The following is a 27,648-nucleotide window of genomic DNA, read 5'->3' as shown; positions in this document are numbered from 1 at the left end:
TGGTAGTATATATTTGTAACTCGCCTGGATAACGACCACCGTACAGAATGTTTTTAAAACCGTCATAATGTCCCACGTAATTATTGCCTTCCGGGATCACTCTGTGTATATACGGTTCAAACAGGCCGGCATGATTATGTCGACTGGCGAGGCATAACCGTCTCTTCAGACACTCTTATGTGGACCCGACTTCGCTTACCAACAGGCGAATTAGGGTCACTTTTCCATGCACATTAAACACTTGTATAAATAGAAGAAAATAAAGACCGATGACATCGATGGCTAAGCAAACTATATATACCCAGAATACCAAAAAAAAAGAATATGGATTAAAGTTTGGGCATCCATTCAGACTGTGTTTCTACCTACCACGGTCTAGGCAAACTATTCATGACAATTTGTCTCTATCACTTTAATATCAATAGAATATCGCTATTCCTACAAGTAAAAAAAATATATAGACTGCTTCGGTGTCGAAGTTGTAGTGCATGCGCAGTACGCCAACGCTCTGAGGTCCCGGTTTCGAATTCTGTGACAGGCCGAGTGATATTTGGTATTTCTGCTCAGTATCAGCCCGGATTTGTGCCCGATATGGCGAAAGGCTCGCCCCCTATCACATCATGGGACGGAACACACTTGGCCGAAAAGTGGGTGCCCTGGTTGCGCCTCTGCATACCCCTTCGGGGATAAATGCGTGATCTGTTTGTTTTTAAATAAAAAAATATATTTTATTCATTATAATATCATACCTTCCAAAAACATCCAGGCGAAAGCCGCTAAGAAGAAATAATGTAGCAACCCAGCGACGATCCCGCAGAATATTCTGTTCTGTGTCTTATCTATTCCCAGGAGGAACACTACTTCAGCAATCAGCAGGCATATGCATAGATGCTTGTGGATTAGAGCGCGGTCCGACTGTAAGATATAACATATTGAATGAAAAACATCACTGAAATCCGAAGCGAGATATAACGGTGTTAGAAAATACTGTGTAATTATTATTTATTTATTCAACATGCTTAAAAGAGTAAGAGTGTTTTGTTAGTCGATAATATCGAGAAACCAATTAGGTTTACATATTAGGTAGTAAATTATGTTAGTAATATAATCACAATTAATACGCTGTGTATTTTTTAAATTTAAGTTCAAGTTATATTCTCTATGTTATTTCGTTTTCATCGGATTTATTTCACAACACATTACAATTACTTGTAAATAATTAATAGGATTCAAGTATCATTAATAATACTGGATTGTAGTGTTACATATTATGTTAATATAATCAACCGTAATAATCATAAATAAACACTATTTTATTAACAAGCGTTTAAATTCAACAACATCCAAAACCGATTATTGGATCATTGTTTCACATATCCTTACCTTGCCATTCTTAAAGCAGCAGAATAGAATAATGGCAGCACTTAGAGCTACGGTGGATACACCGCAACCAATATACGTGATCGTCTGCAATGCCAGCTCGTGACCAGCGGATAGCGAGACACCATGGACGTCCATCAGAATCGCGAAGTTCGTGAGGTGGGAGCACGCGCAACCAGTATGGGTGAGGTTCGACCATTCAACTTGACAGCCTTCTGGTGACCAGCCACTGTGAAAAAATAAATGGTTATTGAAAGAGAAAATACTATTGAAAGAGTCTCTCTAATATCCTAGAGTCGGGATAAGTTGGTACCAACCACCACAATATCTATCTCTGCTACCAAGCAAGTGTTTTAGTCAGGCTAACAACTGGGCATTATGAGACTAAACATCTTATGTTTCAAGGTGACGAGTGCAATACTTTGTAATTCAAATATCTTTATGGTGTTGCTACTTGGGCGGTCATGTTGTTACCATCAGCCGAACGGCATGCTCGTCTCTCTAAGATGCAAAAAATCAGTTTTAGAGGTCAAAATAGACCTTTAAAATACCAAGTACTTACTGCAAAGTATAGTCCCAAAACACACAGGCTGGGTTGGTGACGTTCTCAATTTTCAAATGCTTCAAGGTGAGTCGGACCATTTGTGATAGTTGGATGTGACGTCCATTGCCGAGACTTGCTGATATTACCTGCAAATGGTAATTATAGATTTAAATTTAATTATTTTTCTTCTAGACTATTCTAGAAGGGAATAGTGATATTAATTTTGTGATGAGACATTGTTAGCTCTTTACCGTAGTTCTCTGTAATATATTTGGCATTTAGTACTCAACATTAAATTTAGCATAACATAATTATTTTATATTTCTATGGAGCCTTATACAAAAAATATGCGTTAATACTATTTCAAACTTGAACGGTAAGATCCGCATAGGGGATATTTAAAAAAAAAAACAAAAATAGAAAAGAAGATTCCAAAAGAATTGCGAAATGATTTTTTATGTTTACGCAAATGTTAAATATTGAAACAAAAATATTTTATTGGATTTTATCTCAGTTTTTTATATCATAATTTTCTTCCGACATTTTGAAAACTTTACATCCTTCAAATAGTTTTATTTCAAGAACTACGAAATATTTTACTATATAATATAGTATATCAAATTTAAAAAGAGTCATTACCTTTTACAAAATTCTATTGGAAGTGTGAAGGAAGCATAAATTCTAAATTGGTTACTTACTTTAGAATTCAAAACCCGAGTAATATTCTTCTTTTCCTTCTCGGAGTTGATGCTGGTTGTGGAAGCGGAGTCCGATTGGTAGGCAGCGTACTGCGGCGTTTTCCCAAACGTGGGCGGCAGGATTTGTTCGAGGCGGTCGAACGCGAAAAAAACTATTCTGACTAGATCGTGTTGCCGGTTATCTGTGGAAAAAGTATTCATGATTTTATTTTTCTCGATACTATGTAATAAATCACTAAAATATTTATTTGTTATATTTATAAGTGCGTAGCTTGGAGATCAGCCTGTATACACATATGGTTTTGAATAAGTCGGCAGAATAGGGTAGTTGACGACTTATTTTTTAATACATTTATCAAAATACATTTCATCCAAATACTGTGAGAAAAAGAATTTTAAAAATCGACTCATTAATAAATAAGTTATGAAGCTTAGAAATTTGGTGGAAAGGGAAGTTATAATATATCAGTAATAGTAAAATGTGACGTCACTCAGTGCCACCGGCCATAACGCTGAGTAAGTAAGAAAAGAACAGTGCGATATCCCCACCACGCCCCCACTTTTGCTCACAGCAATATTTCAAATATGAATGACTGCTTTATTTTCAACAAATTTTTATGCTGATTTCACAGGAGAATTTCTCTATCGGAGTAAAGCGCGCATTCAGTGATTTCCAAGACAACGCAAGCGCGGTGTGTCGGCTCTCCAGCGGCAAGATGGGTCGACGGCATATTAAAGATCGCGGGTCGAACCCGGATGCGATTGGCTGATTGGCTCGAAACCGAAAAGGTAGGCACGATATGAGAGAGGCCAGTACCCAGCAGTGGGACTCTACAAAATGTGGATGACGTAATGATCTTACCGAGTAAAGCAGCTTTGGGTATGGTAATGGTGTCTTCGGACGCCTTCCACTGCTCCTGCGCTATTTGCGAGGGAAATGTCTCGTCTTCAACGTTTTTCACTTCCAAAACTCTTACTGATAAACCTGCAAAATAACAGACATTAAAACATTTTTTATATTGAATATCGTTTGTGTTAACTGTCCAAAGATAAGCTCTCGTCAGTCGACATTCTATTGGACCCTACAGGTGTAGAGGGGTCCTTTGTCGAAAAAAAATACGAAAAGAAACTTACAAATATTTTTAACGACTTGCAATATAGTCTTCTCTTTGGCAACAGCATCGGCTAGTAGGAACGCGTTTTCCTCAAGTTGTGTGAGTAACGCGCTGGCGACTTTGTTTTGGGCCTCCAAGCTCAGGTCCGCCCAGGACGCGCGCTGACTTTCTTCCAGAAGATTTGATCCTGGGTAAGGGATAGTTAGAATTTTATCCTTTCTAATTTCCATTGTGATGATACTATGCATATTGAGAAAATGGAGAAGATTGTCATATTAAAATTTGCGCTCATGCGAGGGTTACTCCATCTATTTCCCATAGCAAAACACTAATGTAAAATACTTCATATTTATTTCATATCGTGATTTTCATATTTTTAAAGCATATTATATTTTCTGAAATATGTATATTATTTTTTTATTAATATGTAAGGACGCTGTGACGTCACACGGATATTTCGAATGAGAACGACTAATTACTAATTGGTAATTACTTTTGGAACAACTTGGTTCCGATGTGCGGTCTATAACTAAGACTTTAATGTCTTTTTTGTTGATTATTTTTTATAGTTCTTTAACTGACAAGTCATAATTAATTAGCAACATAAACAAATTTTAATTCACCATGTTTTGAAATTGATATTTCTATGTTAATGTTGGATGTCCTCTCACTATAAAAGTATATTGTGGGACTATTCTTACCAGTTTTAATAACGCCAAGCAGCATATCGGTAACTATGGCTTCTCGCTGCTTCGCGTCGGGAAACGTTTGGACATTCTGAGACATGCGCTGCGCCAGCTTCTTCATTATACTTGTGGTGGTCATCATGTCCCCGCCGTATAGGGTTTTGGAGGAGGTCACCTGCAATGATAGCTCGGTTTTAAGGGCAAGGGTTTGCTAGTGTTCAAGATATGGAAAAAGATCTAACTTAATCTTTTTTTAGCTAGTTTTTAGGCACGATTCATTCATTTATAGGTGATAAAATTTGACAAGTTAAGACCAGACAAGAAAGAAAATCTCGAAACATATTTTTGTTACTAAAAAAAAATACAATAAATTGTTCATTAACCGCCATTTTCAAAAATCGACAATCGCTTTATTATCTATGTCAAAAATGGACCAATCAGGACAAAGTATTTTGACACTTACAAAGACTTATTTCGATTGGTTTCTCGGAATCGGATTGAAGATTGAGATTGGGATCGTTCATTGAAAGGATCAAGGATTTAAATCCTTATGTTCTTACATAAGGATCAATAATAATATCAGCCCTATATTATATATTGTCCCACTGTTGGGCACGGGCCTCCTCTACTACTGAGAGGGATTAGGCCTTAGTCCACCACGCTGGCCTAGTGCGGATTGGTAGACTTCACACACCTTCAGATTTCTTATAGAGCACTTCTCAGGTATGCAGGTTTCCTCACGATGTTTTCCTCCACCGTTAAAGCAAGCGATAATTCATAAAGAATACACATAATTTTAGAAAATTCAGTGGTGTGTGCCCTTGGGTTTTGAAACTGCGGACATTCGTCTTGGCAGCCCGTTCCACAACCAACTAGGCTATCGCCGCTTCATACATCATCTTCATTCTTACATACATACAGCCAGGGAAAAATATTACCTATTAAATACCTCTAAAAACGAATTACCTGTGCCAAATCATTACTGATGCTAAGTAATGATTCTCCTTCCCTGACGCGAGCTTCCAAGCTGTTGAGCCATACTGACCGACACTCGCTGAGGTCTGGGGTCGACCCGTGCCATTCTGGTACTGCGTCGGCTGTTAAAGATAAATAGATCATAATTAATGCTAGATAATGTGTAACACGCCTTTTATTTTATTTGTAATGTACACACACGTCCTTTATTATTTTTTTTATTTGGAAAACAAATAGTAACTTATCTAATGAATAATCAATAGTGATATAGTTGTCTAATTACCATTTACAAGTTTTCGCATGTTATAATAAATTATGCATGTTTAATTTTACTTTTATCTACTAAACAGTGAATACGTTATATATTAAAATTAATGGAGTTAGAAAACAATATCCCCATGTAGACTTTTTAAATAATTCACATAAATCCGTAAAACTCGAAGATCCTTAAAATGCTCGCTCACGATTTTTAACCGTGGTTATTTAATGTCCAAATTGTATTATACATATCACATGATAGTCATTTTCAGTGAAAATTTCCAATAATTATGAGAAATAAATAAGGGAGAACCATGAATTATTAACTTAAAAATTTTTAATGTCTCCTTTTTTACATTCACATAAGATCTTGTGACAGTTAACCGGCGAAATTTACTGATTAAATATCATTGACGAACTACTTTCTCATAATAACGTACTGTATAGATAGTCGGGGCTGTTGAGAGTATTGTGACTCGCTATTTGTGTGTCGGCACCACCTCGGTAGTCAATCAGTCGCTCCGGAGTATCGCCATCACGACCTATCGAAAATTAAGAAAATTAATCAATCTTAAATACCAACAAATAAATCCTTTTTTCTTCTTTCTTCTTCTTAAATAACTATGTTATATGATCTTGAAATCACATTAAGAAGTTTGACCTATCTGATCAAGATACAAGATACATATAACGTGTAGATAAAAAGCATATAGCGTGTTCAAAAACAACCAACTCTAAGGTATAGGAAACTCGTAAACCAAAATCCTCTAGATTTCATGTAAAAACATGGTATATCTGACATTTTAGTAAAGGTCAAAAGTACCCTGAAACGACGGGAATGCATGAAAATATTGATGTAGGAGGAAGCGAGAGAAGTGTGCCAAAATCGTGCAAAGTGGCATAGTAAAAAACACAATTTTACAATAAATTACCTTTCAACAACGCCTCGGACCCCAACCTCCTGATCAGCTGCAGCTGCCTATCATTAGGCTGGTCCAGACCCAGGTCGTGGTAATTCTCGCCGGAGGGGAGGGAGGTGCCGCGCCGCCGGGGCCTCTCCTCCTCTGTATGGAGCTGGTGTGATGTGAGGGTGCATCTGGAAAGTAGAAATAGAAATCATTGCAGGATATAAAAAAAGAATCATCAAAATCCTATTTCATTTTGAGAATGTCCATTCTGCAACTTCGAAGTTCAAGGTACTACTTATCCCAATAAAATTAAAATGGGAACCTTCTTCAACTATACAAAATTGAACTCAATCATATAAAATTACTGCTGAACATAAAAAAACAACGAATAGATAAACTTCCTTCTTTGCAATCGGTTTAAAAAATTCAATATAAATTAAAGAAGTTTACTCACTTCCACCTAGCCAATCCAGTGGCTCCTCCAGGACATGGCTGCGCGGCGTATGTGTCCGCTAATGTCCAGTTCCAATGGAGGCCGCGCGCGTTGACCTGGGGGCAGTAGGCTCGCCGGCCCAGGATTGGGGTTGTGCTTGTTGCTGCAAATCAAACATTTACTGATGAAATGAAGACAATGTGAATAGTTGAATTACGGTCTCATAATCTACCCATCGATCGAAATTATTATCGTTTCAACGTAGGAAATGTCTTAGAAAATGGAATTAAAGTTAAATAGGACTCTACCGAATGATATACTTATGTAAAGTTTATCAACACTGGCTATGGATTCTAAAAATGCTAACTATGTTTAAATAATAGGGAGTTAGTAACCTAGAAACACTGAAATTTTCCGAATAAAGAAAAGTATAAAAACGTATAAACTGTTTAAAAAGCAAGACAATATTCCTAACAGAACCTCAAAGGCATCAAAGTTATGGAAACCATTAAGCATGAAATGGATAGTTTCATAGTATATTCTGAAACCAATGTTTCAGATTACACTAAAATATAGCGGATAATGCGCAGCTAGTTTATTCCCAGAACATAAAATAAGGCGTGGTATATGAGATTAAGAACTCACAAATAGGCCTATCGAAGATATCATCAGAGTTGGTGTCAGCGGGTCGGTTCTCCTTCGGTGGATGCGCGTTGACTGACGCTGTTGCATCCGAGTCTTCGTATTCAGTGGGCCACGGCTGCGTCTCTATCGTCGCTGTGACTGCTGTAACAAAATTATGAACATAATGATTAGGAAGCCCAACCATCCCCCTTCCTTCCCTAATTCTTATTCCTTTCTTTTTATTAAAGCCTTTAAAATTTCCATCCTTTTTGTATTGTTAGTTTGAAATACCTTAAAATTAGGTGGTCAACTTGCTTGTTTGTCGGCGTAAATAATACTTCAAGTTCTAGTGACTTTTTTAGTTTGTTAAGATTAGTATTCGAACAGTAAGTCACTATGTGTTAAATGGTTCGTTTTTAATTCAATTATTAATATGTATCAACTTATTATTTGTATTCTATTTATTTTTCTCTTCTACAAACTCTTAGAATTAATAAAAAGGCTTAGGAAATACTGCTTTATTTTAATTATTTAGTAACATACCACTCTCCTCCTCCTCAGCTGGTTTCGGCGGTTCCTCCTTTACCTCAGGTACGTTATCTCTTGGGATCGGAGGAGGTTCTCTCTCGGATGATGAGTCTGGCTGTCTTGTCGTCGTTTTCTGAAGAAGGTAAAATGTTAGGTGAAATGATACAACAAAAAATATTCTGCTTTAAGAAATTGACTACTGACAAAAAAATAACAGTCTTAAGTTTTAAATGGATTGTAAATGAATTACAAGGATACCAATTTTTATTAGCAAGCCGTTACAAAAAGAAGAATATTACTGTTTAGACGGTAAATCAATTTATTTACTTTTCAATACATTGCTTTCTTCTTCACAACCATAACATAAATTCAAACTTACCTTTGTGCCAATATCTCCTAACTTTACTTCAGGAGGCAGCGTTATATGTGGCCTGAAGGTAGGAGGAGTGATCACAGTAGGTTTTTTCCTCTCATTCTGTTGTGTTTGTACTGGACTCTTAGGTATTGGTGGTAATGTGGATCTCCAAACTGTGGGCTGTGACGTAATCAGCCAAGGCGGAGACGGCCTGTTCGTCGTACTCGTCGTTGACGCTGGAATTTGAAAATCGAATTCGCCATATTGATTTTTGAATGGTTGTGATTGGTTACTATTTATTAGAGTTTCTGATTGGTAAATACAAATATGAAATTACAAAACAGGTATCTATAAAAATCAATAAAGGTAATAATAAATCATTTAAATATATTTTTCCTTTATAGGAACTTAAAGTGGTATTTACAGCATTAATTATGGAATGAATTTGAGGTATTTGAAGTAGTACATAATTAAAATACATGGAAATTACTCCGTAACGTGTTTTCTTTAAATAATTAAGTTCTTACCGGGTACGCATTGGTAATGTGCTTCTAAATATTTAAGTGTGTTTGGACAAGGGTCGCCAAACATGTTCGTACTGGCCAATATACTGCAATTTTGATGCATGCTACACCTGGAATATAAAAAACAATTTTAGAAAAAAAAAATGCCGCATATCTATTTCTACTTCTCTAAGCGTCAAACACTTGTATACTAATGACTCTCGAACTCATTTAGCAGCTAACTTTATTCTCTATAAGCATAAATAACCTATCAATTTTGGTGATTTGCATGGGGTCCGTGCAGTTATTGGCAATCTCGCGCGCCTAACACGATCAACTTGGGCGTTATTATTTAATTTTCGTCAATTTTCGACACTTTCCGGACGATGGGGCGGTTATTTTAGATTATATTGCACTTTGGTAGGTTTAGGGTAGATTTTTTATAGATAGTCCGGTTCTTAGGTTTAAGTTCTTAGTGTATTCGATTTTATTCGCTCGATTTCGCTGGTTTTAAATTTCCTTTTGTTAAAAATAACCTACGCATGAATCTCTTAGACGAATTTCGGTCATGGCTGCCAATCTCATCATACTTAGAGTTAGTTACTGTATTAGATTTTGATCGCAGCTTCACTCGCGTTAAAGTTCCTTTCATAAAAATAGGTTATGAATCCCTCCGAGCCGAATTTCTGCCATGGTGGCCAATCTCAACGGAGTTTAACCAGGTACGCAGGAGATAATATAGTGCAAAAGTGTGTCCGCAATATACTGGTGAGCTCTCTGATCCTTCACTCTCATAGTCCGGTGAAACAGCAATCCGGCATGACGGGAGAGAGATCAGGCGTAGGACCAACGGATTTACCTTCTTTTCGAAGCAGGACGGTATCACACCACCTACTTCCTGACACCGAGCTGTGACTGAGTAATTTTTAAGAAGGATAAACCCTGTCACAATTATTTTGGGCCGATCCGGGATTCGAACCCAGGATGCGCGGTAATCGTGCCCCGTACGCATTACAACTACGCCACCGAGGCAGTTATAAACAAGAGATACTTATTCTTCTCAGTATTAGAAGCATAAAAAAGTTTAATTCCTGTGGTCCCCTAAAAAGTTCAAACTGCTAGTCACTAGTCAACATAATATAAAATGTAGTTTCAAATAACTTCACAACACTAACAACCTAATCATGACAACCGAACATCGTGTCAGGGCAAACAAAATTGTTGTTTTGTCTTCCAGACGACCCGATCGCTTTCCTATCATGCGTTGTAAGTATAAATCAATAGAATATACTTTGGAATGTCATGTTTAGTTATTGTTTTCAAAATATTTAGCTTTACGGACACTTTTGATTATGTTTGTCGAAGTTTGATAGCATTGGTTTAATAGTGGAGAAAGCGTATGATAAATTCGTAGTCATAGGTTCAATTACTAAATAAGGATAATTTTAGAAAGTATTTATTTCTTTATAAGGATCAAAAAAACACATACACTTTGCGGGGTCATTTTGACGATTCTGTATCTTTACCTCTGCTAAGATGGTGCCAAAAATGCCAGTTTTACTTTTCGATTTTTTTATAATTTTCTAGTTTAATACGTATATGGTGTGTCAGTTCATATATTTCTGACTGAAAACTTGATATTGCTGCGACGTATTCTCTTAGAATAGCGGTGGCGTTAAGGCGTGTAATTTAAAATTACTTTCCATTTTATTTAAAACTTACACTTTTTTTCATTACTGCGCTTCGAGTAACTTATAAAGAATTATTTAAGAAGATTTAAATTATATAGTTTTACTTAGTAACGCAATATCAAAACGACTTATAAATTTTCTATAACAATAAATTACCACAAGCTTAACTCATTCGCTTCAACAATAACAACAAAATTTTAAATTTCCGATCAAAACCCTATTTACGTAAAACCGCACAATACAATAGTTTTAGCATTTATTTTAGCTAATACCGTGATATCAGTAAACGGAGATTATACTGGATATTAGCAGACCACGGCCACCATTCAACTGTTACAATACAAAATTAAATTAATCCGTCGTTCAATCGAGATAACACTGTAAAATGTGTTTTATAATCTAACACGAAGAGTATAGTTCACAATGTTCGAAATACTTCAGTTATGTAAAATTTGTTAATACGAGTTAAGCTTAGTTAAATTGCAATTTTAGATTTAAAACAGATAACAGTGAACACATTAACGTATATTGTTATTATATTTAAATAGAATGAGTTTTAAAGATTTTAAAAAAAACTTTTTCAGTTGGTCAAATTAGAAGAGTTCACAATAATTGATGCTGTTTATGTTTTTTATTGCTTTGAATACTTTTGTATGTAATACGACGGCCCATAAACAGTAGAAACACCATCCAACACCTTGTATTACAAAGTATTGTTTGGTATTCCACTGCACTCGCTATCCTGATACATGAGAGGTTAAGTCTCATTATGTCCAGTACCAGTTGCGCAGTTTGCTCGTTTCCATCATTTATTTGTTTAAAACGGCTTTGTGATTCAATAACCGATAAATCATTGTACAAAAACTTGTAAAAATTTTAGTGGATCTGTTCACGGATTCTTCAGTTTACCGCACAATGCTCCATGACCAAGGAAGCCAAGACGACTGTATTTTATTAAGATTTATTTCTAAAGTATGGTCAGCAAATAAATGTAAACGTTAACAGGAAGATCGTTCTATTTACTTTGTGATTCATACATTTGATGTTGACTGTACAGAACCCGAAGCAAAAAGAGAGTGTTATGACTTTGACGTGTATATGTGGCATCGCATGCCCTAACGAATATACCAATTTTGTTACGGATATTTTTCTTAACTTTTCTATCGATGGATTGCCTAGGTACAGTCAGCTATAAAAGTAGTCGAACAAATTCAAAATTTCAAATCGGTTTTTGCGTTTAACTAAATTAAACTTCAAAGCGTTCACTTTATTAAAGAAAAAGAAATAAGTTAATGTATTAAAGTTTTGAAATTGTTCAGCTACTTTTGTTGCTAACGGTACACAGAACTTACCTGCTGTGTAAAACCCTTAAACTCCTCGTGGACATGCAGTTGACACTCCAGTCGGTGTTACCATGGTCGTTGCATATCGTGATGGAGAATCTTCCATAGTTCGCCCTGATGAGGTGGATTACGGAGCCTTCTCCGCAGCCGATCTTCAGCGTCTTCCCTTCGCACGCGTACGCCGTCTCGTACCGAGGTTCTGAAACAAGAAAGCTTGATGTTATCCCGCGAAGTACAAACTGATAGTTCGGAGTTTGCAATTCGTGCCTTATGCTGGGTTAGGTTAGGTTAGGTTAACGTTTACCTATAACGTCATGGCGAAAATTGATCGCCTCGGTTGGACTACTGCCTATTCCTTCGAGGATAAATGCGTGATGTCAGTGTGTTTTTGATGTGGAATGTAGATTCTTTATTTTTTTTACATAAAATAAAATATTGTTAAATTTAGGTAGATATTGTAACGCCGCCTTAGTCCGCCCCGTGACCATGAAGGCCATAAAGTCTTAGAAACGTCGGAAGAAAATTATAATATAAAAGCCACGATAAAATTCAAAATAATAATTTTATTTTAATAAAATATTATAGTAGTTAATATCCATCCACTTCTCACAGTGATAACGAACCTTCATCCATTTAAAAATAGAACACCTAAAAATTTACAAATTAAAAAAAATACAATACATGAACAAAGCTGTGTTGCCAAATTACTAAAAAAAACTACCAACTTGATCCACAATATGATAAGCGGAACCCTCTCATTTCGCGCTATGACGTAGCGAAACTCGGTAAACGATCTGTCAGTGACGTCATTAATTTGCCCGCGATTTATTATACGCGATCCTAAGAATATTCACACCTAAGGGTTGCCAATTTATTATCTTGGGGAAGTAATTTTTATAGAAAGGTTCTAGGGCAATCAGTGTCTTACAATCGATTAGGCGATGTTTCGTAGCCTTCGTCGATTGCGTTATTTAATATATTTTATATCCTACTTCTTATTTTTTTCTTATAGATAAAACCTCCGAAAAATTCCTCGTTTATCTAAATTAACTATGAAAGCTCGATTAAAACGCCCGTAATTTCAAAAATACGGATTTGCCCCCATGTAGATGGAATAGGGCCTCTGACCTTATTCGTTTGCCTGCCTTACATTTAAATTATGCTTCAGTAAAAAAAAAAAAATTGCTACTCACCAACCCTACGTTAGTTAAACACAACGATAAATCTACTGCAAGATCCATTGCAATCTAGCTTCGCAAGTAAACTTTGCGAGCGTAAAGTTACGTGTAATGGACGTCTCGCAACACGATACGAACGCGAAATAATAGCGATTCTTACACGATTGATTATGAAAGGTTGAGTCGACAGTTTTCTGTATTACTGATTTAATTCTGTTTAATTAATATTAATAAAGTCTAGACTTGGGTTTTAACATTTAGGTGTTAAGAGCATGACTGGACTGAAATGCTGCAAAATATCCTATTAATAAAATAGACAGTTTATTCATTCGGTGGACATAAAGACTTGTCCGATTTGCTCGATATTTTCACAAAAAAATATGTTTTAAAACAATTCTTAATATGAATGTTTACTCGAGGTGGACAAATAAAACCTGCTTGATTCGCTCGAATAAATAAAAAAGAAATCCCATAAAAAAAATATGCATGTACAATAGAGTAACAGTAAAGCTTTAAAATAGAGTTAAACTAGTTGAAACTAATATAACTCACGTTAAAATTAAAACGAAACTAACTCGAACCCAACGTATGCAATAAACCATGAACACACAAAATTTTCAACTACTTCCACTGCATTCCACCTTTACATGTGAATATCTCTCTCGAGATTCCGAGAGGTATTTCTTTTCGTGAAAAAGAAAACAGTTTCTCGGTAAGATTTAGTGCCAACACATAAAGAACTTACAAGATACGTACTAAAGATAAGTGTATTCTAAAATTTCTCTTGCAGAATACATTGTAGGACTAGTGTTTTGTTTAAAAGAACTGTAAACATTAAGGATTTACATTCTTACTTATAAATGTTATGCAGGGTCTCTGAAATTTAATAAATGAAAGCACATATTTGTCTTTTCTTTTGCTAACATTGTGTCAAAAATCATCTATGATTAAGGAATTAAAAATACCAGTTTTACTTTTCCAATTTATTTATCGTTTTGTAGTTTAGTGCGAGTATAATATTTTGGCATCATTGCGGAGGTATCAAACGGACCCTCACATATAAGAAACCAACCACCAGTAATATAAATTGTCACAAAATTCCCCTTAATTCCAGGTATTTTTTACATCGTACCAAATCAATACCTATTCTCTCCTAACCCAAAACATTTCCTTATACCCCAACTTGATTTATCTCATTTGACAACAAAACGGTCGCATTTTGTCATCGGACTCGGCAATAATCGTATGAAACCGTTGGCAATTAATCACAAAAGTTGCGGGAGCGATTTATTGTACGAACAGATTAACGATAAGCTCGTCGGCGAAATTTATCTTTTTAACAGGTTATGTGGATGGAAAGGTAGTGTTACATTGTTAGATTTAGGGTAAAGGAACCAATGAAGGAGTATCAATAGTTAAAGAAATCATTCAAACTCGAATTTCAGTCACGACAATGAATCTCAACGACGATTAGTCAGGATATATTATAGTGCGTAAGTGTGTGCGCAATAAACAGGTGAGACGGCAATCCGACATGACCGGAGAGAGATCAGGCGCGAGGCCAACCAGTTTAAGCGTTTTCCGAGGCACGGGGGTATCACATCGCCAACTTCCTGATTCCGAGTTATGATTGAGGAATTTTTAAGATGGATAAATCCAATGTCTATTCTTTTTCGCCTGACTCAGGATTCGAACCCAGGATCTCAACACGGTAGTCCTATTCATACCACGTACGCATTACAATTACGCCACCAAGGCAGTCAAATACATTTGTATTCAGCAAGAACATTGTACAGCATTCATCAATTATCAAGTTTGAGTAAAGTTTTGACTTCATTAATAAACCGATAATTGTAATGTAACAATATTTGAGCCATTCTAAACATAATAACTAATATTCTAATTGAAAGCATAGTGATGTACAATAAATCGATAATTATCGATATACAATTAAAATTATTAATACATCGATGTAGGTGGGCCGCGTCACAAACATTCGCTACTTCCTTATAATTACACGAAGACAAATGTAACAATGAATAATTGAATTCTTGGCTTTGATCGTCAAATAATAGGTGCTTTAATGTCTAAACGTTCGTAGAAAGTCATTACATTAAATTAGAATTTGAAGATCGATTAATTTTACGACATGACGGCCTTTGTGACTGTGATTAGAAAATGTTATGTCAATAATTATGATTTATGTAACTCATAAACTTGATGGTAAGTTTAAAGCCATGGTACATAATTCTATCTATTGGTAGAAAAATTAAAATATATATTTTTTTTAAAAAATTGAACCACCTTAAAAACTAAAAACCAACAACCTCTATTGGTTACCGATTTCGACGTCGGTGCCTAATTTTTTTTAAATTGCTAGTAACATGTGGAATTAAGGATATCCTCCTTTTTTGAAGTCGGTTAAAAACAAAAAGATGACTATGACAGATACAAAACAAATTCTTTATAAAGTATTTTATAAATTGATTTTCAATGCACACTCACCAAAAACAGTATCCTTAGAATCAAGTCCTCGTCCGCACCCATTATAGGCATGCCCTAAACCAGAGGCGATAACGCCAATAACTTAGTATACCATAAACTTAAGCTATAAAATCTAATTTCGTACCTAGACATAGCCATTATAAAACTCGATTTCTTTAAGTAATCGAGAATCGATAAACATCTTAACGTTGCAATCGTTCACACGCAAAACTGTACTTAACCGATACGGGTTTACAACTATTTTAAACCGATAGTAACGTATCAAGAATCGCCAGTCACCCCTCTAGCTAGGGGGTGTAAAAATGATTTACTCACTCGTTATGGGGCGCATAAACAATTTACAATGTATCTCTTGAGTGTAGTTTTCGAATTTAATATACACACATACACATGTACATTTTTGAAAATTGATGCTAGTTATCAATTTACGAGCTATATATACGTAGTTATATCGCTTGCATGATTAAGGCTACATCGCACCTTATGATACAAAAACCTTATCTCCATGCAAGTATTTTTGGACTCGAATAAAAGTCAACTTTCTAATGATAGCAAACTGTTTACGACACAGTTCCAGATAATTCGTCTATAAAATGATTACATAAAACATCGATGTCGATAAAATGTACTTTTATAGCCAACACTATTAACTGCGGTTGTAATTTCGTAATATTTTTTATGTTAGATAAGGAAAAGTCGTATATGTCCAAATTTATATATTAAAAGATATTTTATTAGCCGGTACGTGCAAAAGCTTTTTGGGGAATTAAGAATTCAGTGCAGGTATTTAGAGATAAAATATTTTAATGTCATATTTATTGCTTTTCGTCACCCATAACTAGCAAATTTATTTTTCAACGCAATTATATTAATCAAAAATGCATATAAGAAAAGAATAATCTAGATAGAGAGGTATAAACAATTTTTTTATCCAATTAAAATTTCTCATCAGAAACTCGATATTTAAATATAAAAATTACTATCTCTATGATAAGCATGGCAAGCTCTAGCTTATCAGGCCATATTAAACATTTAAAGAATACCCGCCACAAATATAATTTGTACTTCATATCTTTACTTGAAAATAATTACGTTAAAACCCTATTCACTATAATTATTATGGTATAAAGGAATTCAAAGGGAGTTATTAAGCCACCCAGTTATTATAGTATCGTTACGCTGTGGACACAAAGGGGGTGGTGCAGGTTCTAACATTTTAGCAATAGCAAGTGCCTTATAATTTATAATTTGTGGATTATCCAACAGTGACTTCACCTGGACTTCAACAGGAACCAACCAAAATTATATTATCTTGTCTAGAACCTTTTTTTTCGTTTTTGCAGAGAAAGTGCTTTATGGCTACCGCCCAGTCTTCGAGGGAGGGGGGGGGGGGACTGAGCGGTTATGTTCGGGTCAACGTGCCTTACAACCCAAAGTTGAGCCGCCCGGATTTGATATTGACATTCTGGCGGACATTCTATCATAGTGACTAGCATGCTTAACTATGGCTAAATGTTTCTTTTTATACGGACTCGATAGAGACCCCACTGCACCTAATGGTAAGTGGAGTGGATCCAATAGAATAGAATGACGAGAGATGATTACCCCTTGACAGTCGACAGCATTATGCCGGCCTGTTGGAGCCAGATATACACAGGCTGATGAACGCGACACTTACTTGGGCCATTATGGCGGGTTATAACACGTTGTGTGCGGTGGTAGCTATCTAGACGGATATATAATATATCCAACCATTTTTTGTTTGTTTTGGTAACTTTAATATTTGTTAAATATCGGTACGTTTCTTCACATAAACGCGGGCGAAGCAACGGCCAAAAGCTAGTATAATACGGTTAACTTTATCACATTAATATAGGAATTGAATTCGTACGCAGCCGTTGTATATGCAAAGCAGGTGAATGGTACGTATTTGGGGATTTTTGGGGGGTAAAAAATAATTAATAATTTAAGATTGTTATTCCTACTTGAATTCAATTGTTATATAAAACGTTTGATAATACTTTATAAAAATTCATAAATGATTGTAGATTCTTCTGTTGGTTTTATATTAAACTGAAATGCTCATAACATAGACTGTCTCATATCATACGCCATTGTATACTGTAATATTTAGGTCAATGCTATTGTATGCGAAAATGGACGCGCATATAGAATTCCTTGACCCATATGTTAATATTTAGCAAGCCTCATTAACTATCAGATTGTCGAAAATTGAAAATTTATATTACAATATTCGTCATCTTGGGAAGATGATGTTTTGGAAGTATTGGCTATGTGCATGTTCATGTTGAGTAATCATCAATCAAGAATATATTTTTATATAGATGTTACTCTAGTCTTCTCCTTCCTCCGTCACTTAATGAGACTTTTACAACACCAAGAGCTTACCACTTTCCTTTTAGTAAAGAGGTCATAGCAAGTACTAAAAACATTAATAATTAGGAAATAAAATGTAATCCGTACTAACTACTCTGTTGCAAATCATAATGTTTTAAAGAACTGACAAATTGCATAGCAAAACTTTCACACGCTTTATCCCACGCCCCCCGTTCCCTCTCATTACGTCCCTGTCCCACATTATAGGAGCTCGTTAGCGAGTACATGTGACTGTCATTTGATATTACACCAAATGCGAACTACCCTACACAATCCAACTGGGTGTACAAAAACAATATTTATCACTTCCTGCGTAGAGTTGCATTTCAATTGTGGTTGTTGCGGCCGCAGATGTAACAATATTGGTTATCCAGTGAATTTAATTTTGTCTGTCATTAATCGGGAGCTAGTGTAAGGGATTATGGGTTCTATTAGAGGCATTTCATGGTGTCGCGTGTTTGTAGGGGAAGTCCCCGGTGAAAAGCTTATAGACTAATAAAGATGATTGCAAATTTTGAAACATTGAATCGCTGGCTTAAAACAAGGTCCTATGTCAATTTTACGTATGTTGCAAATAAGATTCAAAACTTTAGTATTAGTAAAAAAAAAAAAAACTATATCTTTCAGGGTTTATTCTAATTTATACTGTAAAAAACGTATAATTATGTGATAAATATAATTCAGTTTGGGCAAAAAATATAACCTAGAACCTTGTAATAATAAACCATTGAAATGTTGATTCATATAAGCAAATACCATTAGAATTACGAAGGTTTCTGACAAATCGAAAACACGCATTTTATTGCGATACTTTATGAATTCTCAGACACTGAGGGTAGAAACTCCTTCGCCTTAGAGAGATTTGGGATAAGTCAAGAAATAAGAGACACTATCCCACTTTTGACTGCCTGTTATTTAAACGTGTAAACAAAATGTAAATCCGTTATTGGCCTTAAGATAAGTGTATCAGATTGTGTCACTCTAGTATTAAGGGCTGTGGATTTTTTTTTTAAATAAATAAAAAATAAAAAAAAAACTTGAAATCATATTCCGATTTATTATTTGTATCTTCGGGCATAAATGTAATGAATTAAAGTATATAGCGAATCTTTACCAAATAATATTATATGTCGTATATAATAATTATGTCACGGATATGTTGGACAGTGACATACTAATCAATTTTAAAATGATTAATATAGTGTAAAATTTGAATGAAAACAAATTCAATGTACAGTCAACCACAAAACTAGCTAAAATATAAAAATCATAAAGTCTTTAAATGTTTGTGTCCGTAGTAACAACAGTGTTTTCTAAAATTCAAATCGTTTTTTGAATAAATTAAAAATAATATGTTGATAGAACTTAATGTGTTTTGAAGTTTTGAATTTGTTTAGTTACTTAATTGTAATATTGTACATAAAGGATTTTTTTATTTGAATGGCGAAACGAGCTTGCCGTTCGCCTGATAAGCGACACGACCGCCCATAAACAGCAGAAGATGCATTACTATGAAATACAAAATAATTCCACAAAAGCTGTCAGCAATTGTTGTAAAACAAACCCCACTCACATTCTGAGCTAATCGAATCCCCCCAATTACCCAAATCGAAAGTATTAAAGTTTTTTTTATTCACAAAATAAATTGTCACCAGTTTGCGAGTGCAAATACAGTCCGAAGATTCAATTATACGAATTTGCATACTTTCCGACTAAAAACTCCGGACATGGTCGGTGAGCTACCCGGTGAGGTTCACCCTGCATTTTGATTTGTTAATGTCCATTTTTATGAGTTATGGAAAAGTTAGCTTCGTTTCGGCACGCGGAAATTATGGGAATGTCATTTAAAAAGGGACTTCCTGGAAGAAATCGTAATACACAGTGGCCCGTAAGTGTGCCGCGTTCCGGGATCTGTGTGTATATCCGGTTCCATCAGGCCGACATAATTGTGTCTGGCAAGGGGTAATCATCTCTCGTCAGTCGACATTCTATTGGACCCACTACACTTACCATCAGGTACAGTGGGGTTACTTTATCGTGCATGAAAATATCTGTACAGAAGAGCGTATGTAAAATCTTTACCATTCTAGTATAAAGTTGAAGTTAAGAATGTAAAGTTAGTCAAGGTTGTGTAAAGAAGGTATTAGGTGTTCGATTCTCATGCGAAATGTGTATGAAATATTTTATTTTTACAGGAAATTTAGGGTATAGGTATTTTTACCTCCTTAATCCAGGTTTAAAGTGGGAAAATGCATCATACTTAAGGTCATATCCATGCATAATGATAGATAATATCTAACAAGTAATAAGCACAAGGGAGCCCACACGATGGGATCCATTTTAGGTTTTTTTGGGGTTTGTACTCTGTCATTTACATATTTTTATAGCGTTTATTTCTAACTGCAATGTGTTTAAATAGGTCCCTCGACTAAATATATATATAGTTACATAGTATAAAGGAAATATGGAGGAAAATCTATTTCTCTATTTTGATAAGAAATTAAGAGTTCAAATAACGATAGAATACAACTTAAATTTGGATATAAAACACTCAGATTTGACACAAACCAAAACTTCCCAATCCACAAAAATAATACAAACAAAAACTTTAAAGAACTAGTCACGTACGCAAAACCGATCGATGTAAGACTTTTTACAACTAGTTTTACGATTTGCTGAAACGATGGACGATTTGTCGTAAGAGGGAAATCTGAAGGTAACGCGTTTCCCACTGATAAAAACCTACGAAGTTTAGTGGTCCTCTTTAACCAAACACTGAACGTTTATGTGTACGACGTATAAACTTTATCCTTATGGGGACCGTTGCTTTATTAGATGTTTCGAATGCATAATAAGTAAGCTTGGGTTTAGTGTTTGTGTTATTCGGATTCTTTATGGTTGACACTTTGGTTCAGGAAAGACTATCCGGCTTGAAGGACCAATATACAAAAATGTAGTTTCATTGCTTTCGATTTTTTTTATATTGCTACTAGCTTTTGCTTGTCGTTTAGCCTGAAGAGTTTCCGTGATAACTCCCGATATATATTGTCCAGGGATAAAAAGCCTATGTCCTTACCAAGGTCTAAACCCTCATACCAAATTTAATCGAAATCGGTTGAGTAGATTTTGAGTTTATCGTGTTCAGATAGGTAGACGGATGCGGAGGGGGACCAACGGTAATCGTAATATTTCAGTCAATTTACTTAAAACCGTAATGTACTATTAACCTGAACCTTTTTTTTTTTTTATTGCTGTGAATGACGAGACGAGCTTACCGTTCGCCTGATGGCAAGCGATACGACCGCCCATAAACAGTATAAACACCATCCAATACCTTAAAATACAAAATATTGTTTGGTATTCCACTGCGCTCGCTATCCTGAGACGTGAGATGTTAAGTTTCAGTAGATTTTGATAAAATCACACACAGACAGCATTGGAGACTTTATTTTATAATATGTATAGATAGAAAGGAATAGATAGCATAATAGTGACTTTTCTATTGTACCTATTTAAGGATAAACATTGGTAAAATTATTTCTATATTGTCCACAATTTAATGGAGAAAACTGGGATCATTACTTCACAACCCTTTATATAAAACACTTTCATTATTTGGTCATTGGCCTTTGAGTTATGGAGTAAATCGTTGCACTCGGAGGGTCCGAGGGCTTTTTGGTCCTCCGCTATGCACCCCTGGTCACGTATCGTATGAACTAGCTTCCTGTATGAGAGATATCATTTTTCTCTTCCGTTTAATAGAAAGGAGATGGAATTTTTTCGATTAGAATTCTCTTTTTTGTGTTGCAAGAAGGGATAAAAATAAGTGTTTCACAATTAGTTATGTATTGTCGGAATGTTTTGTTCATTCCTGAAATTAACTAACGTTGTTTTACATTATTTATCTCCTTGTAATCCTGAATATGTTGTGTACCACTGCATAGTGATATAAGTCTCCGGCAAAATTACGATGAGACACTTACATAGTGGCTGTTTCCGAGTCCAAATATAAAAGTCAAATAATATACATATATCATGATTTTAAGATTTAGTATTGAGTATCGCAAACACCGTAAGACCGTTAGTCCTGTGCCTATTTTCTCTCCGGTCATGTCTGCTGCCTCACCGGACTATGAGAGTGAAGGAACAAAGAGTGCTTGTGTATTGCACACACTTGTGCACTATAATATGTTTTGCATACTTGACTGATCTCCGTTGAGATCAGCCGCCGTGGCGGGAATTCGGCTACGAAGGATTCAATTTAATTGACTATCTAATATCAGTATTTACATCAATACGCCAGCAAATCTGACTCCAGTTGAGAAACATACCGTCCAGCTATCGTTATAACTCCCATCTGACACAAATATAAGAATCAATTCTTAACCCCCAAATAAACTAAATGCAATATTTCCCGTTCCACACTAACTTAACCGTGCACTGCACGATTTATCCGGGGGTACGTGGCACCCTGAAGTATTTACGGGGAGGTGAGAATTGCAAGGGGGTTGTCAAATAAGATTTTTTCCTCAATCTAGAGCCCCAGCCTTAGGGGACGTCCGGTTATACAATTTGTGATGTAAGAGGATTTTCTGTACTTTTATGGGAAATGTGAAAGGAGACGTTTTGGAATTTATTTTAGTACGTTTCAATGTTTGCAGGTCTAGAGCGGAATAGCGTCATCGTTTTCGGATGTTGGGAACTTGTTATAGATTACCCGTGTATAGAACTTTTTTTAAATCATTGATTAGAATCTATGTTAAATTGAAAATATTAAATGGAAGTTTTTATAATTTTGCAAAGTTTTCTTCCTCTGACAATATTATTATTTTAAACCAAATAAAGACCTATTTTAAATATATAAATAAATAAACTTAATTCTAAAAAAAGGACCGTGATTTTAAAAAATTTAAAACGGAAATATTTAATTAAATTGCAGTAAAAAGGAACGTACAGTTGCCAAATTGTGGTTTTGCATTAATGATGTATAATCATTCACCACAAAACAAAACATGAATTAACAACATTTATTTTAAAATAAAATTTGGATGAGTTAACTTACAATTAACATTAACTTTACGCATGAATCGATTTAAGCATTACTATTTAAAGTTGTGTAACAATTTCAGTTAATCCTTTACTAAACTTTAGGGATAACATAATTCCGTACAACACATCCTTGTAATTTTCGCAAATTTCACGTCGTTTTCATAGACATTTTTTTGTATTCTATTGTCATCCTATTGCATTCCATTTTTGAATTTAAAAATTAATTCCCTATTATTAAAATTATATTACAATTTTAATAACAATAAATTCATTATTAAATCCTAATATTGAAATTGGCTTTTTTATGCCTTAAAAATATAAATGCAAATAAAAATATTTAAAAAATAATTACCATCCGATGGCGAGGCTCAAGAACCGAGCCATCGATAGTATTCAAAGTAAGGAATTAATTACTATTGAAATACTCAACATTTTCATAAAAATATTAGGAACAAGCGAAACTAAACGTATTCCAGTCGCTCACACACAATAACTTAAAGCACTTCGGACCCTATAGGGACGGCTGAATTATTTTTTAAGTGTTAAAGGTTTCTCAGCCCCCTCCCTAAGCAATAAATAACCCGGTTTTTATGTACTGTATACAAAAGCCCACTAAATTTAGTGGATGTACCTTCAGGATTTTCTTTTAAGTTACTGTGCCCTTTGGCAGGTGTCAAGGGTGGGCTTGTCAGCGGAATTTGAAAAGGACCGTGCACTTTATTTTATCAATATCTGCTTACCCCTTTCGAGATAAATTAGGGGGTCCAGGGTCGGATTTCCTTTGTCTGATTACGAATAACGATAAATGGAGAATGTTTATGACTTATATTTCTGTTATATTTAGACAAAAACTTGAGCACGAGACACTATTAATCAATCTTAACATGTTGAGTCAAAAATAGATGCATTTCTAACGATTTATTTCTGTCTATTTAGATGTCAATCATTTCTGTTATTAATAGTAAATTTGTTGTCATATTATATTTAAAGAAAACACTAACTATTAAGTTTATATATTTTTAGTACTTGCTTTTGCTAATACCGGCACCAAGTGCAGGTTAATAATAATATCAGTACTGTATTACATACTGTCCCACTGTTAGGCACGGGCCTCCTCTACTACTGAGAGGGAATAGGCCTTAGTCCACAACGCTGGCCTAATCGGATTGACTTCACCTCAAAATTCTTCCTTCCTCAAATCCGTCAAAAAACTTCTGAGGTATGCAGGTTTCCTCAATGTTTTCCTTCACTATTAAAACAAGCGATAATACACAAATACTCACGTAATTTTAGAAAAGAAGTGCCTTGGGTTTTGAACCTGCGGACATTCGTCTCGGCAGTCCATTCCACACCCCACTAGGCTATTACCGCTTCTATAGCTATAGGTATAATAATAATAATAATATCAGCCCTGTATTATATACTTGCCCACTGCTGAGCACGGGCCTCCTCTACTACTGAGAGGGATTAGGCCTTAGTCCACCACGCTGGCCTAGTGCGGATTGGTAGACTTCACACACCCTCGAAATTCCTATAGAGAACTTCTCAGGTATGCAGGTTTCCTCACGATGTTTTCCTTCACTGTTAAAGCAAGCGATAATTCACAAAGAATACACACATAATTTATTAGAAAAATCAGAGGTGTGTGCCCTTGGGATTTGAACCTGCGGACATTCGTCTCGGCAGTCCGTTCCACAACCAACTAGGCTATCGCCGCTTATAGCTATAGGTACTGGCTACTAATTCCATATCGTTGCGGATTGTTATTATAGGTGTTTAAGAAGCCCACACAATGTCATAACCGCTGGTATTGGGTTACGTGGACTCATATTTCATCAACTTTTGCTTTATATCAGAAACAAACATTGACGTATATGTACGTAGTATATATATCGATGGAAACAAAGTATGCTGGGTGTCGTTTTTAAATACAACAGTTGAAATTATATTGTGAAAGTCTACCGTTCTGTGGATGTAATTTTTGTTATAGTTTTAAGAAATTATACACAAAAGTCTACGAGAAGATCAGTGTTAAAACGAATGCAAGGTTTGAATCCCGGTTCAGGTATTTTTCGTATTATTTAAGAAAATTCGAGTAACCTCTAGGTGAACATTGCAACACACTCACGCCTTTCAGAACAGATAGGCAGAGACTGTATACCTATTTCTCGCCGTAAGTATTCTCTTGTGATTGGAGCGAGCCTATCGCCATATCGGGCACAAATTCCAGACTCCGGGCTGGTACTCAGAAGAAAAACCCAATATCAATTTGCCCGACCCGGGGATCGAACCTGAGACCTCAGCACTGCATTCGTATCGTACTCCGCCACAGAGGCAGCATTGCCTATATCACTGAATATAAGATATTGTGTGTCATAATGGTTTGTAATGACTGCTGCAATTAACACAACTGCATTGATTATTGTTTAGCGACAGAAATAGACAGTACTACCTCCCACAGGACTTTTAACTTAATAATTGTGGAACCAGACTACGTTGAGGATCATTGTCGAACCAATCTATACATAATAAGTCGGTAGAAACCCGCGCGACCGCATAATTCCTGTTGCGACCACGGCGTGTAGTGTTACGACCACATGCAACCCGACACCGCAACGTATCGAAAAACATTGCTCAACTGGACATTGTGTATAATGCCGCAAAATTACGTTCGGTTGTAGCATGGGATAGTGATCAGACGTTTTGTAAAAGTCCTAGACCGGTGTAAATTTCACAGCTTTTTAAATTTAATAACTGGCTGGTGTAATTTTTTGAAAATGGAATTATAAATTTTATTGATTAACCGCCATATTCAATAAACCAACTCAATCGTTTTTTCGATCTATTTCAAAAATGCACCAATCAGAACAAAGATTTTTTTACCTTATTACAAATGAATTATTTCGATTGGATTATTCTCGGAATTGGGTTGAAGATTGAAGATTGAGATCATTTATTAAAAGGGCAGTAAATTGAACACAAAGTAACAGTGAAAATACACCAAAATCGTACACTATGAATGGGCTGGATGGTATCCAAAAATGGCCGTTCGAAAACAAACTCACTGTACGAATAATACCTATCTTTTTCGGTCATCATTACCGCATTTGTTAACTTATTTATAAAAAGAAAGAGTACCTATATCATAAATTCATTACACACAAAGTTCTCAACACTACATCTTCGTTGTCGACAACCGTTGTGGCGTAATTCGAGCATTACAAACTTAATTATACGAACTCATACCATACGTGTAAATAATAAATCAGTTGAAACAATCTAATTCTTCATACCATCCATTACGACGGTGTTAAGTGTTTTTATAACAATTTATCATTGGAACAATAACGTGCAGTGACCATACCTTATCGATCACAGTGTACATGTTACACCAGACAATCCCGTCACATGTTTGAATGATTCCGATGTTTTTTGTTTTGTTATTCATTTATCATCGAGTTTTAAGATTATCTGAGTGGAAAAATGTAAAATGGTTCTTATTGCTTATGGGTGTAGATTAAAATTTTAATGATATATTATGAGCCTTGTATTCTGTGTCACTGCTGGGCACGGGCCTTCTTAATACTGAGAGGGGTAAGGCCTGGATTGGTAGACTTTATACATCCTCAAAATTTCCATAGAGAACTCAGTTATGCAAGTTCTCTCAGGATGTTTTCCTTTACCGTTAAATCAAAGAATACACACATCATTTTAGAAAATTCAAAGATGTGTGCCTTTGGGTTTAAACCTGCGGACATTTGTCTCGCCATTCCGTTTCACACCAAACTAGGCTGTCACCGCGTGATTTTCTTTTACTTAACATTTATTTTTAATTTTTTATATCACAACCCACTCCCTAGGCGTTATGTAAAATACATTATTTCGCGAGATACCGCAACCATCATTGCCCCAGGCGTTGCAGATTGAATTACGGGATTCTTACATATTTGGCAGTCGCCGCAAGCGCCATCTACCGGGAACGTTCACATTAGTGACGTAGGGAGGAAAATCATTTTTTTTTGTCACAAATCCACGGGGATTTCGTCGCTCTGTCGCGTACTTTTACGGACGAGTAAATATTGTTTCGAATCGCGTCACGGAGATCTTTGTGTTGCACGTAAAGAATCGTGTTGGTGTTTGTTCTATTGTTAAATCCGAGGGGAATATTTTTTTTCGTATATACTATGTTATGGGCTTTAAAAGTTCTATTTGATGGCATTAAAATATTTTTTTGCCATTTTAGCACTTTTTTATTATTTAAGTATTTCCGTTCGTCCTCATTTTCAAACTATATCAATAATCGAATCATCAAAGTAGGATCTTAAGAAAAAAATTGGTTTGTAATTTTTTTTTTTCATTGGGTCTCACCTGATCTCGCAATTCAGAGCAGAACTGAATTGCATCTCAAATCGACCCCTATTAGTAATTATGGAGGTCACAAACCTAAATAAATTAATTTATACAATGTTACATTAAAT

General features: G+C 35.4%; 1 protein-coding gene across 3 annotated transcripts in view; it reads right to left on the bottom strand.

The window, feature by feature from the left end:
* LOC115443821 (latrophilin Cirl) overlaps positions 1 to 27,648 on the bottom strand; it is a 337,597-nt gene that overhangs the window by 9,038 nt on the left and 300,911 nt on the right. For all 3 annotated transcript variants that reach the window (XM_030169399.2, XM_030169401.2, XM_030169400.2), the window contains exons 3-18: positions 12,051 to 12,240; positions 9,032 to 9,138; positions 8,529 to 8,740; positions 8,165 to 8,282; positions 7,643 to 7,783; positions 7,019 to 7,160; positions 6,589 to 6,752; positions 6,097 to 6,198; positions 5,390 to 5,520; positions 4,439 to 4,598; positions 3,757 to 3,924; positions 3,485 to 3,607; positions 2,623 to 2,804; positions 1,943 to 2,070; positions 1,384 to 1,609; positions 750 to 915 (exon numbers count right to left, since the gene is read on the bottom strand). In XM_030169399.2, coding sequence (XP_030025259.1) covers positions 750 to 915; positions 1,384 to 1,609; positions 1,943 to 2,070; positions 2,623 to 2,804; positions 3,485 to 3,607; positions 3,757 to 3,924; positions 4,439 to 4,598; positions 5,390 to 5,520; positions 6,097 to 6,198; positions 6,589 to 6,752; positions 7,019 to 7,160; positions 7,643 to 7,783; positions 8,165 to 8,282; positions 8,529 to 8,740; positions 9,032 to 9,138; positions 12,051 to 12,240 — 2,460 coding nt within the window. The remainder of the gene's footprint in view (positions 1 to 749; positions 916 to 1,383; positions 1,610 to 1,942; positions 2,071 to 2,622; positions 2,805 to 3,484; positions 3,608 to 3,756; positions 3,925 to 4,438; positions 4,599 to 5,389; positions 5,521 to 6,096; positions 6,199 to 6,588; positions 6,753 to 7,018; positions 7,161 to 7,642; positions 7,784 to 8,164; positions 8,283 to 8,528; positions 8,741 to 9,031; positions 9,139 to 12,050; positions 12,241 to 27,648) is intronic.

This window comes from Manduca sexta, chromosome 3 (assembly GCF_014839805.1).
Source record: "Manduca sexta isolate Smith_Timp_Sample1 chromosome 3, JHU_Msex_v1.0, whole genome shotgun sequence".
Taxonomy (NCBI): Eukaryota; Metazoa; Arthropoda; class Insecta; order Lepidoptera; family Sphingidae; genus Manduca; species Manduca sexta.
The sequence above is the reverse complement of the archived record's forward strand: the minus strand, read 5'-3'. Positions and strand labels throughout refer to the sequence as shown.